This window comes from Ruditapes philippinarum, unplaced genomic scaffold (assembly GCF_026571515.1).
Source record: "Ruditapes philippinarum isolate M1 unplaced genomic scaffold, ASM2657151v2 ctg2627_1_1_1_1, whole genome shotgun sequence".
Lineage (NCBI taxonomy): Eukaryota > Metazoa > Mollusca > Bivalvia > Venerida > Veneridae > Ruditapes > Ruditapes philippinarum.
Window position 1 is genome coordinate 166,959 of NW_026864954.1, and position 15,149 is coordinate 182,107.

The following is a 15,149-nucleotide window of genomic DNA, read 5'->3' on the forward strand; positions in this document are numbered from 1 at the left end:
TACCTGTTGAAATGATTTACATGCTCTGTTCTGGTGATGCTAAGCTACCCAGATGGAAATAATGTAGTAAACCAATAATTCGTAGATGCCATAATATTAAGTCTAATTTCCGGAACAATTTTCATGAAGGGATGGGAGTATACTTATAAGCAACCGCATATTGTTTCTAAAATTATTTACAAAGTTGCATACAACCTATATTACCGGTATTTATAACTATCAAATTTAAATTTAATGACATCATGAACAACAGAAAAAGTTATATCTATCTTTCTATCTTCAAATAATGTCAACCGCCTCGCATGGACGTAGACATGTCTGTGCGTCAAAATCTTTAAAAAAAGGATAAAAGAATATCAAAAATGTTAAAAACAGGGGCTGGAAAACTAGGATGAGACATGTTCAATGCAAGATATTGCTAAACTGAACTGCTCTTGGTAGGGAATAGGCAACTGCAGTGGGTAGGTGGTTCAAGTGGTATACCGTCCTAGGAAAGAAAGATAATTTAAAATAGGTCGAAATTGCTGTGAATAACATATAAAACAGGAGATGGCCTAAGCGTGATGCGTTAAATAGTGTTACAACAAACCTAAATAACGTTCATTACATCCTTACACAAAATCAGTTTATCTACATATCTTACCTCACTGTTGAGGCAAGAGACATAGATAATATTATCAAATACATTAATTTTCTATTTTTTTATATTTCTATTACAGTGATAATACTATATTCAACCAATTTTACCGGAACGAAAAAATAAGACAAATAGTATTGCATTCGAATAGACATGATTTTATAACTTATTAATTATTTACGAGTAAGACATGTGTATGATACATATACAAACACATTTCTTATAAAATACATGTAACAAAAAAGAAAAAAGATGCAAACGATATCTATACATTTCTAATTAAGATGATTATTACAATATGATATATATCAAATTTCTATGTTTCTTATAAATATATACTTAGAATAACAATATCTATCTAATGATTCGTTTGAATGCTTTTAATTGGCATATAGGACCGAATCTCGAAAAGAAAGCAATGCAGATATATATCCCAATGTTTCTAATGAATCAATATTCTTTTTCTAGATTTGCAAAGTCATCCATTTTGAACATTCTGAGTATTATCCAGTAGCGTCTACCAATATAGTTTTTCCTTATACCAGTAAATAACAGACATTCCAATATAAAATGATACTCGTCTTCGATGTTTCCACATCTTACATTAAAGGGGTCATCTGTGGCCTAGACCAACTGCCAGTTTATATCTATAAGAAGAAACACGTAAACAATCAAAGGCTTGACAAAATTTTTGAACATGTAAACATTCTAAGTATGGCTTCTAAAAGATGATAATGCATCATAAAATAAAGCCATGCTGGATTGATTAAATCGTGTGTTCCAGTTTTGAATAAAATTATTTTTTAACCATTGCTTTGTTAAAATAAGATATACCATTATCAATATTTCCTTTGCCTTGGTGAATACAAACATCAACAAATGCAAGTCAACATATTAAATCTTAAAAAAATGAACACCAATTCACTTTACTAGGGTACATGTCAAGATATTTTTGAGTAAATCGTATACAATAACAATACATTTGTTTTGTTTCATTTGATATATTCATAACCAGAATTCCTGGTTCTAAGTAAAATGTACGTAACATCAATGTAACACATATGACGGCTGTAACCCTTACGTCCCATACTTAAATATGTTTTGAAAACATCTGTAACAATTATGTTTGAAATTATCATTTCAGTCTCAAGTCTCGTAACATTTGTAAAATGCTGTAACAACTACCATTATGTAACAACCTTGTGATATCTATGTAACCGTCTTATCAGATCTTAAAACCATTAAATAGTATACATGTGGTTTTCGTTCACTTATATTTTTATTATTGATCATTTTACGTAAATACTAACCTTCTGCACAGTTTACACCACTACGACCAGCAATACACTGACATTCATATGATCCATGTTTATTAAAACACGAGGCACCATTGAGGCATGGGTTTGTCAAACATTCATTCACATCTGAAACAAAAACACCTTCTTAGTAAATATAAATGAACATAAATGTAACCACACAGTCATATAAATTGCTTTCATGAAAGTTTAGATATAAAATAAAATATGTTTATAATATTTGTTTTACAATATTTTTCTTGTGTGTGTTACTATCAAAATAGACAACGCTTACAACTGTTTTATTATAAATTTTCGATTATCTTCAAATAACAGTCCGTGGTCAAGATTCATCAAATGTTAAACAATCGTTCAAAATGAAAGTAATTCTAGTTAGAATTCATTATTAACATAAAAACAGTTTGAAGCATGGAGTTTTGTTTTTACAATTTGTAATTGTGGTTGTTGAACGAATAAGAAAAGAGGTACTTTATTGACCTGTCTCACAGTTTTTCCCTGTATATCCCTCAGGACAGTGACATATGTATGAACCAACATTGTTAATACATGTAGCACCATTTAAACAAGGATTGGTTAAACACTCATCTATTTCTGTAACATTAAAAGTCATAGCTATTTACATGTTTACAAAAACATATAATTGTTGAACATCACATGACTTTAAAAGACTTCCAGCAAGCTTCACCTATTATAAATGTATGTACATATATTTTATGAGGGACATTTGTTCAGTATAAATCATTCTAAAAGATACCAACTTTAGGATTATATTAAGGAGATAATTTATTTATGTAGTATCAATTCATCATCAGTTATTAATCTACAAACAGATGTGTTAGAGTTATGTAACGAAGTGCCTTGGAGATACCCCACTTTCACAGATGACCAACAGAGGGAACACGTGAAATTCCGTCACAACTGATAGCAATAACATGTACACCAAGTTGAATTAAATAGCTTTTATAAATTCTGAGAACATATAGTTTTTATGAACCTTTATGAAAAGGTTAACCAACGCCACAGCTGACGCCATATTATAGGGTCATGACGATAGCTCCACTTTAATTTTCTAGAAAAATGGAGTTAATAAGACTAACAGAATTGTTCTGTTAATTTTCTATGAACAATAAACCATGTGTCTTTGCAATACCATATTCTAACAATGCATGTCATAGAATGATATAATGTATTACATATCTTACAGTTACGTCCGGTAAAGCCTGGTGAACAGTAGCATGTATATGAACCTTCATTGTTATAACATGTTCCACCATTGATGCAAGGATTTTGCACACATTCATCAAAATCTTAAAAACAAATAATCTATTCATAAAAACAAGTTATTATGACGTATCGAAAGATAATGACACAAAATGATAATACATGTATAAGGATATAGTAAGTCACTGACACTAAAATATAAAACTATGTTATTAGGCAAAAATAGGATCATAAAAAAAGCAAAAACATATAGAACTTTGATACTTTATGCTTTATCAAAGAAGAAGTGGTATGTGCAAACTCTAATGAAATAGACAGTAATCAGAAGTCTGAAAACACATATATGAACAATGAAGATCTGATAAAAATTGGCCTTTGATGTAAAAGTCTAGATCAAAATTTTACAACTCTTTGTACCTCCTTATCTAAGCTTTGTTCAATCAAAAGGAAAATCTTTGTTTAAGTGAGTTAAAAATGAGATGTGTGTCTGAAGTTTATCAAAAGAAGATATTCATGTTTATTGTACATGATTTGTTTACAGTACATTGTATATCTGATAATGGCAACATATCTAATGTTAAAATGTTTTTGTAGTAATTAATATAAATTAATGTCTTTCTTTATTGTGCACAAGTCTAATTGCAGGCAGTATGTTGCAGTAACACCACAAGATTGAAATAGTGTTTTTGAATGAGTGTCATTTGAGTTCAAGCCACAATTCTATGTATAATTGTAAATGACATATTATAATTATATTTTTTATTATTTTATAGGTTTACTCTATATATTAAATAGGCCGCTGGATTTAATTATTAAATATTGAATAACATGCTGAAAACTGTACTTGGACTGTTCATTCATTAATTTAGAAAAATTGATGTAATGGTTAAATGACTTTTATATTGGCTATTTGATGTGAGACGTGTAAACATGCTATGACATAAATTTTTATATATTGTGATATGTTTATGATCTTAGTAAAAACATGTATTTAGTTTCGTTATGTTTGTTTGCTACAGGGCTTAATATTGATACTGACTGATATAGTTATATATGTGCGAATACATATATACATATTGCGATTGGAGTATTCATATTTGATTGGTGATTAAACAAGTGCTTGTGATGTGACATTCATCTCATGTTAAAATACTTGTAACTAATAATATACTAAGATCATAAACTGATGGACATTTCATTTAAAATTATTGAACGAACTCAGCTTCGTTTATAGTTTATGATTTTACATCTTATAAGGCATAATTTTTTACCAAGGTAACAAACGCTATCCTATCTGAAATACCTTCTGGTATGAGGTAAATATCTGAAACAAACGCTATCTGAAATACCTACTACTACGAGGTACGTTCACAAAAAGTATCGTTACTATGTCACTACTACATAATTTTAGACTAATTAAAAAACAGTACCTTTTAATTTTTCCGCTTCAAATTTTTATATCCTCATACTTGTAATTTGGCTGTCATTTAACAAGACAGAACAGTTCATCAACACTATAATACATAGTTTCTTACACTTACAATGGAGTACCTACCTGAAGCGACTTTCTAGTTGCTAATCATAATTCCCTTATAGCTCAATTCCAAATGTTCTGTTTTGCTATTTGCTTGTTTATGTTTGCCAATTGCTAATTATGTCAGATTTTTAATGCAAACTTGATCTATTAACTTGCATATTCCTTCACAGATTTCATAGTGTACACTACAAAAATTTCTGCATAACTCATTATAATTTATTCACCATCATTCTCATATAGTTTTTGTCTAAGCAAAAGGTTGAATTCATTGAGCTCACAGTTAAAAACAGAAAAAGTATACCTTTTTCACAACGTAGACCAGTCCATTGTGGTAAACATTGACATATATAAGAACCTAATGTATTAGCACAGGTTCCGCCATTTAAACATGGATTGTTTAGACATGCATTTATATCTGTAAATAGATTATACTTGTGTTATTATAAAATCAAAAAATAAATAACTAACTCAAGCTACAGTTGTTCATATGTTTTGTTGGCAATTCAATATCTACTTCTGTTATAAATCATGTGAAATTCTCAGACATAGTATTATACACGTACAGTATTGTGAAACAATCAAGCCGTCTTATGATGATTGTTAACAAATTAATCAAGCATGTACTGTATAAAAAACGGAAACAACATTAAGATAATAAATGATGAAATTGTCATGCTTTTTATGTCTTAATTTAAGATGCATTGACATGCAAATTTGCTATAAGAATAAGCCTTTTACATGCCTATATCAAATCATGAAGAAGTTATCATGGAAAGAAATAAACAACATCATTCAACAATCAGATTTATCATAATTATATAAATGTGATATAAACCTTCAGTGTAGTTCAAAGTGACATTAATAAATGTTTTATATACCTTCAGAGTAGTTTTAACTGAGATCTATAAATGTTTAATAAAAATGAAGAGTAGTTGAAGGTGATATTTATAAATGTCTTAAATACATTCAGAGAATATAAGGTGACATTTATAAAAATGTTTATGTCATCAGGGAATTTTAAGGTGACACTAATACATAAGATTTGACCTTCAGTGCAGTTTTAAGTGACATTTATAAATGGTATTATACCGCCATTTTTTCTTTATTCATGCATGGAATATAAATACTTTCATTTTGTTTAGGTGACATTAATACCTTATATAACCTTTAGTATAGTTTTAGATGACATTTATAGACACATCACCACTTTTCTATAAATAAATGTTGTATATAAAACTTGTTGAACTGTTTAAACATTATAGAGCATCAATACAAAGCTTGTAAACAAACAACTCAATATTTGAATCTCCTAGTAGCTGGTTATAATTTATTCCCTAGACAGATACAGGCAGATCTATAAACCTTTATATGGTATACACGTGGCCTTTGCTTACCATATTTTCATTTATTATTTTTTTACGTAAATACTAACCTTCTGCACAGTTAACACCAGTACGACCAGCAATACACTGACATTCATATGATCCATGTTTATTAAAACATGAGGCACCATTAAGGCATGGGTTTGTCAAACATTCATTCACATCTAAAACAGTAAAAATGTAAATATACATGTAGATACATGTAACAAGTATAACCACAAATATACTCGTAGTATGCTTTCATGAAACTGTGAAGGTAAAGAAAGAATACAGTTGACTCTCAATAAGTCAAAATCGCTTTACTCAAAATTCCGCGTTAGTCGAAGAATTTCTAAAGTCCCGTCAAATTTCCTTCTTTATCTTTGTATTTTAACTCCGCTTAGGTCAAATTTTGACTTACCGAGACTCATGTTTAGTCGAAAAGAAAATTGTGTCCCGTCAATTAAAGTCCAACATATTTTCATCTCAATTAGTTGAAGTGATTCACACGTTTCATAGTAATTTTAATTGCCGGTCATCATGTATTATTAACAAAAATGATTTAATGTATAACCTATCTCAAAAGAGGGAGGACAAAAAGCCGTCAAAACACATATATATGACGTAAAAGGGTTAACAAAAATGATAAAAACCTTGGATCTACCAAAAAAGCTAGTTTTTCCCATGTTAACAGGTGGTCTTACATCTAATTTGTTTGAAATATTGTTGTTTTGTGGCATTTTTTATTTTTTGATTGAGTGAGTTAAAAAAAGAGCTGTGTGTCTAAAGCTTATTAAAAGAAGAAATTCATGTATATTGAACATGGTTTGTTTGCAGTGTATATGCTAATGGCGAAAAAAAATAAACGTTAAAAAGTGTTTGCAGTAATTAAAATAAATCACTGTCATTCTTTTTTGTGCTCATGTTTAATTGTTGTATGTTGCAATAACACCACAAGATTGAAATAGTGTTAATGAATGTGTGTCATTTGGGTCCAATCCACAATTGGTATGTATAATTATAAATGTAATATCATATTTATTGTTTTTATTATTTCAAAAGTGAACTCTATTTATTTTACAGGCCACTAGATAGAATTATTAAATATTGAATAAAATGAATTGAACTTGGAATGTTCATTCATTAATTTAGAAGTAATGTATTGATGTTATGGTTAAATGACTTATATATTGGCTATTTGATGTGAGACGTATATTATATTCATGCTATGCCTTAATGTGTATATATTGTGATATGTTTATGATTTTTAAGTTAATATTTACATATCTTACACGTATTTAGTATCGTTGTGTGTGTTTGTTTCAGGCCTGTATCTTGATAGTGAATGATAGAGTAATAAATGTGCGGATACATATATACATATTATTATTGCAATTGGAGTATTCATAATTGATTGGTGCTTAAACAAGCGCTTGTGATGTGACATTCATCTCTTTGTTTAAATACTTGTAACAAATAATATGCTGATATCATAAACTGATAGACATTTCAATTTAAAGTTATGGAACGAACTCAGGCTCTTTTATAATTTATACCATAACATCTTAAAGGGCATAATTTTAATCAAGGTAACATATATCTGAAACAATCGCTATCCTATCTGAAATACCTACTGGTACAAGGTACATATCTTAAACAAACGTTATCTGAAGTACCTTCTGATTTGAAACAAACGCTATCTGAAATACCTACTGGTATACGGAACATATTTGAAACAAAAGTTATCTTAATATATTAAATACCGTCTGGTACGAGGTACATATTTAAATCGAACGCTATCTGAAATCCCTTCTGGTATGACGAACATATTTGAAACAATCGTTATCTTAATATCTGAAATACCGTTGCATATCTGAAACAAACTCTATTTGAAGTGCTTACTGATACGAGGTACATATCTAAAACAGTGGTATCTGAAATACAACATACCTACTGGTATGAGGTACATATTAGAAACATATGTTATCTGCATTATCTACTGGTATGAGATACATATTTGAAACAAACACTATCTGAATACCTACTGGTACGATGAACATATATAAAACAAATGCCATCTGAAAACCTTACTGGTTCAATGAGCATATTTGAAACAAACGCTCTCTGGCAAACCTACCGGTACAAGGAACATATCTGAATCAAAAACTATCTGAAATACCGAAAGTCACAAGCCAAAATCAACCATTTTCGTTTTCTTACCAGATTTACAATTTATGCCAGTAAAACCTGATGGACAAACACATTTATACGTGCGAGCCTTGCAGGTTTTTACAAAATTCCCTATTTACACATCAAAATTCCCTATTTACACATGGATTGTCCAATTTGTCTGTTATACATTCATAGATATATGTATACACAATGATTAATGGGTAAAATATCTTAATTTATGCTAGCATTCACTGTAACATATTTAGTTTTGAAATAATCTTGTGACAAAAAACATTTGCTGACAATATAGTTAATGTTACAAAGATTATAATTCTTTGGAAGCCAAAATATAATACATGTTTTATTTTACTGTCACCATAAAATATCAATAAACTAATTAGCTATAGTAAACAATTAGAAAATATTCATAATGTATATATTTCTACATTCATCCTAAATAATGAAAGGATTGGGTCAATGTAAAATTTGTACAATTCATGATCAACAAGTTAAATAATTTGGGCTTGTCCATCCTGCGGGACATCTATAAATTTGTACAATTCATGATCAACAAGTTAAATAATTTGGGCTTGTCCATCCTACGGGACATCCTGCGGGACATTCAACCCTCTTTGTATTAATACACTGACCACCATTGGCACATTAAGAAACGTCCTATGTCACTCAGAATCAAATAAGGACTACATGATTTAAGATCAATTATAAACAGTACCTTTCATTTTTCCGCTTCAAATTCTTATATCCTCATACTTTTAATGTGGCTGTCATTAAAACAAGTCAGAACAGTTCATCAAAACTATAATACATAGTTTTTTACACTTACAAAAAAGAGAACCTAAAGCGACTTTCTAGTTGCTAATAATGATTTCCTTAGCTCAATGCCAAATGTTTTTTGCTGCTTTATGTTTGCCAATTGCTTATTATGTCAGATTTGTAATACCAACTTAATCTATAAACTTGCATATTACTTCACAGATTTCATTGTGTACACTACACAAATGTCTGCATTACTCATAATAATTTATTCAACATCATTCTCATATAGGTTTTGTCTTAGCAAAAGGTTGAATTCATTGAGCTCACAGTTAAAAACAGTTACAAGGAAGTATACCTTTTTCACAACGTAGACCAGTCCATTGTGGTAAACATTGACATATATAAGAACCTATTGTATTAGTACAGGTTCCGCCATTTAAACATGGATTGTTTAGACATTCATTTATATCTGTAAATAGATATACTTGTGTAATTATAAAAATCAATAAATAAATAACCTACTCAAGCTACAGTTATCCATATGTTTTGTTGGCAATTCAATAAATAGTTCTGTTATAAATCATGTAAAATCAAATTTCCTCTCTCAGATATAGTATTATACATGTACAGTATTGTGAAACAATCAACATTTCCTCTCTCAATAATATTATTATACACGTACAGTATTGTGAAACAATCAAGCTGTCTTATGATGATTGTTAACAAGTTAAGCATGTATACAAACGGAAACAACATTTAAGATAATAAAAGACGAAATTTTAATGCTTTTTATGTCTGTATTTAAGATGCATTGACATGCAAATTTGCTATAAGAATAAGCCTTTTACATGCCTATATCAAATCATGAAGAAGTTATCATGGAAAGAAATAAACAACATCATTCAACAATCAGATTTATCTACAACCAGTGACATATATTAATGTGATAAAACCTTCAGTATAGTTTAAAGTGACCTTAATAAGTGTTTAATATAATTTCAGAGTAGTTGTAAGTGAGACCTATAAATGTTTAAAGAAATTAAGAGTAGTTGAACGTGATATTTACAGATATCTTAAATACATTCAGAGAATTTCAGGTGATATTTATAAATATTTAATGTCATCAGGGAATTTTAAGGTGACACTAATACAGGGGATATAACCTTCAGTTATTTAGGTGACATTTATAAATGGTATATGTACCTTTAGTGTTTCTTTAGGTGACATTCATGCATGGGATATACATACCTTCATTGTATTTAAGGTGACATTAATACACGTGATATAACCTTCAGTGCAGTTTTAAGTGACATTTATGAATGGTATATATACCTTAAGTGTTTCTTTAGGTGATATTTATGCATGAGATATAAATACCTTCATTGTATTTTAGGTGACATAAATACATGTGATATAACCTTTAGTATAGTTTTAGATGACATTCATAAACACATTAACACTTTTCTATAAATAAATGTTGTATATAAAACTTGTTTAATTGCTAAACAATTATGCGACATCAATCTTAAGCTTGTAAACAGACAACACACAATATTTGAAACTCCCAGTAGCTGTTTATAATTTATTCCCAAAGAGTCAGATCTATAAACCATTATATGGTATACATATGGCTTTTGTTCACTTATATTTTCATTTATTGTTTTTTTACGTAAATACTAACCTTCTGCACAGTTTACACCAGTACGACCAGCAATACACTGACATTCATATGATCCATGTTTATTAAAACATGAGGCACCATTGAGGCATGGGTTTGTCAAACATTCATTCACATCTAAAAATGTAAATCTACATGTAGATAAATGTAACAAGTATAACCACAAAATATATAAAACATTATATATAATATTATTAATAATATTTATAATATTATTAATGAATATTATATTGTGAATATTATAATATATTGTTACATCTAAAACAGTAAAAATATAAAAAGTATAACCACAAATATAGAATGCTTTCATGAAAGTGTGAAGGTAAAAATAAAATAGATATTTATAATATATGTTTTACAACATTAAATTTTTTATTCTACTATCACAAATGACAATGCTTACTACTGTTTTCTAATAAATTTTCGATACTTATTTAATATCTTATATATGAGGTAAAAGTTTAACAAAAATGACGAAAAACCTTGGATCTACCCAAAGAATAGTTTTTCCATGTTAACACGTGGAATTACAATTATTTTTTTTTAAATATTGTTGTTTTGTGGCATTTTTTATTTTTTGATTACTGAGTTAAAAATTAGCCGTGTGTCTGAAGTTTATTAAAAATTAAATTAAATGTATTTGCAGTAATTAAAATAAATAACTGTCATTCTTTATTGAGCAAATGTTTAATTGTTGTATGTTGCAGTAACACCACAAGATTGAGAGTGTTTATAAATGAGTGTCATTTGAGTCCAATCCACAATTGGAATGTATAATTGTACATGTCATATTATAATTATTGTTTTTATTATTTTATAAGTTTACTCTATTTATTTAATAGGCCACTAAATTGAATTGTTAAATATTAAAAAAAATGCAGAAACTGCACTTGGAATGTTCATTTATTAATTTAGAAGTAATTATTGATGTTATGGTTAAATGACTTTTGACATTTTGTATATTGGCTATTTGATGTGAGACGTTTATTATATTCATGCTATGACTTAAATTGTATATATTGTGATATGTTTATGATCTAAGTATTTACATATCTTACATGTATTTAATATCGTTATGTTTGTTTGTTTCAGGGCTGGATCATGATAGTGACTGATATAGTAATTGATGTGCGGATACATATATACATATTGCAATTGGAGTATTCATAATTGATTGGTGCTTAAACAATTGCTGGAGATGTGACATTCACCTCATGGGTTAAATCTACTTGTAACTTATAATATACTGAGATCTTAAAGTTATGGACATTTCAATTAAATGTTACTGAACGAACTCAGGCTCGTTTATAATTTATACCTTTACATCTTTAAGGGCATAATTTTATTCAAGGTAACATATATCTGAAACAAACGCTGTCCTATCTGAAGTACCTACTGGTACGAGGTAAATATCTGAAACAAACGTTATCTGAAGTACCTTCTGATTTGAAACAAACGCTATCTGAAATACCTACAGGTATACGGAACATATTTGAAACAAATGTTATCTTAATATATGAAATACCGTCTGGTACGAGGTACATGTTTAAAACGAACGCTATCTGAAATCCCTTCTGGTATGACGAACATATTTGAAACAATCGTTATCTTAATATCTGAAATACCGTTGCATATCTGAAACAAACTCTATCTGAAGTGCTTACTGATACGAGGTACATATCTGAAACAAATGCTATCTGAAATACCTACTTATACGAGGTACATATCTAAAACAATGGCTATCTGAAATACAACATACCTACTGGTATGAGGTACATATTTGAAACATATGTTATCTGAATTATCTACTGGTATGAGATACATTTTTGAAACAAACACTATCTGAAATACCTACTGGTACGATGTACATATCTACAACATACACCATCTGAAGACCTTACTGGTACAATGAGCATATTTGAAATAAACGCCATCTGGTAAACCTACCGGTACAAGGAACATACCTGAATCAAACATTATCTGAAATACAGAAAGTCACAAGCCAAATCAAACATTTTTGTTTCTTACCAGATTTACAATTTATCTCAGTAAAGCCTGGTGGACAAACACATTCATACGAGCCTTGAAGATTTTTACAAATTTCACTATTTAGACATGGATTGTCCAATTTGTCTGGTATACATTCATAGATATCTGTATACACAATGATAAATGGATTAAATCTCTTAATTTATGCTAGTATTCACTGCAGGATATATACAGAATTGAAATTATCTTGCGAAATAAAACATTTGCTGACAATATTTAACATGTTTCTAAATCAAACTTACAAGGTTTATAATTTCTTTGAAGGACAAATATAATTATTTAACTGTCTTCAAAAAATATAATATACATAATGTATATATTTCTACATTCTTTCTAAATAATGAAAGAGTTTGGTTAAAGTGAAATTTGTTACAAGTCATGATTACCTATTAAACAAATTGGCCCTGTCCATCCTGCGGGACATCTACATGTATAACCTCCTTCTGTATTAATACACTGACCACCATTGGCACATATAGAAACGTCCTGACATTCATTGTTGTCTTCAAAACAAAATGTTACATTCACAAAAGTATCGTTACTTTGTCACTCAGAATAAAAAAGGGACTATAATAAACAGTACCTTTTATTTTTCTGGTTCAAATTGTTATATCTATATACGTTTTCTTTGTCTGTCATTTAATTAATTCAAAACAGTCCGAAGTTTTAGAAATAAACAAAAATTGACTGTATTTATTATTATAACCGGCAGGCAGTTCATCAAAACTATAATACATAGTTTCTTAAACTTACAATGGAGTACCTGAAACGACTTTGTAGTTGCTAATCATAATTTCCTAATAGCTCAATGTCAAATGATCTATTTTTGCTGCTTTATGTTTGCCAACTGCTTATTTTAATGTCAGATTTTTAATGCAAACTTAATTTAAAGACTCGCTTATTCCCTCACATATTTCATAATTAATCTTTATTTGTGACCACAACATAAATTTCTGCATCACTCATTATGATTTATTCACCATCATTCTCATATAGCATGTATAGTTGTTGTGTTAGCAAAGGGTTGAATTCATTGAGCTCACAGTTAAAAACAGTAAGAAGGAAGTATACCTTTTTCACAACGAAGACCCGTCCATTGTTGTGAACATTGACATTTATAAGAACCTAATGTATTAGTACAGGTTCCACCATTTAAACATGGATTCTTTAGACATTCATTTATATCTGTAAATAGATTAAACTTGTATAATTATAAAAATCAAGATGATCTCTGACTAAATAAATAGCCTAATCAAGCTACAGTTGTTCAAATGTTTTTGTTGGCAATTCAATATCTAGTTCTGTTATAAATCTTGTAAAAAATCAACATTTCCTCTCTCAGATATAGTATTATTCATGTACTGTAACAGTATTTGAAACAATCACCATTTTCTCTCTCAGATAAAGTATTATGCATGTACAGTATTGTGAAACAATCATCATTTCCTCTCTCAGATATAGTTTTATACATGTTCATTATTGTTAAACTATCAACATTTCATCTCTAAGATATAGTTTTATACAGTCATGTACATTATTGTTAAACAATCAGCATTTCCTCTCTCAGATATAGTTTTATACATGTACATTATTGTTAAACTATCAACATTTTCTCACTCTTAGATACAGTCTTATACATGAAACAATCAAGCTGTCGTATGATGATTTCTAACAAGTTTATTAAGCATGTATAAAACTTCTACATACGGAAACAACATAAAGATGATAAATGATAATTTTTTTATGCTTTTTATGTCCTCTTTATGTATATATTTCTACATTCTTTCTAAATAATGAAAGAGTTTGGTTAAAGTGAAATTTGTTACAAGTCATGATTACCTATTAAACAAATTGGCCCTGTCCATCCTGCGGGACATCGACATGTATAACCTCCTTCTGTATTGATACACTGACCACCATTGGCACATATAGAAACGTCCTGACATTCATTGTTGTCTTCAAAACAAAATGTTACATTCACAAAAAGTATCGTTACTTTGTCACTCAGAATAAAAAAGGGACTATATTTGTTTAGATCAATAGTAAACAGTACCTTTTATTTTTCTGGTTCAAATTTTTATATCTATATACGTTTTCTTTGTCTGTCATTTAATTAATTCAAAACAATCCGAAGTTTTAGAAATAAACAAAATTGACTGTATTTATTATTATAACCGGCAGGCAGTTCATCAAAACTATAATACATAGTCTCTAAAACTTACAATGGAGTACCTGGAACGACTTTGTAGTTGCTAATCAAAATTTCCTAATAGCTCAATGTCAAATGATCTATTTTTGCTGCTTTATGTTTGCCAACTGCTTATTTTATTGTCAGATTTTTAATGCAAACTTAATTTATAGACTCGCTTATTCCCTCACATATTTCATAATTATTCTTTAT

The 15,149-nt window shown here is 29.0% G+C and overlaps 1 protein-coding gene across 1 annotated transcript; it reads right to left on the reverse strand.

The window, feature by feature from the left end:
• Positions 1–279: 279 nt before the first annotated feature.
• Positions 280–12,633, reverse strand: LOC132727387 (fibropellin-3-like). Its single transcript, XM_060712839.1, is given in 9 exon segments — positions 280–332; positions 1,948–2,061; positions 2,431–2,544; positions 3,147–3,260; positions 5,013–5,126; positions 6,144–6,257; positions 9,377–9,490; positions 10,703–10,816; positions 12,555–12,633. Coding segments are annotated over 9 exon segments (930 nt in total).
• Positions 12,634–15,149: the final 2,516 nt, after the last annotated feature.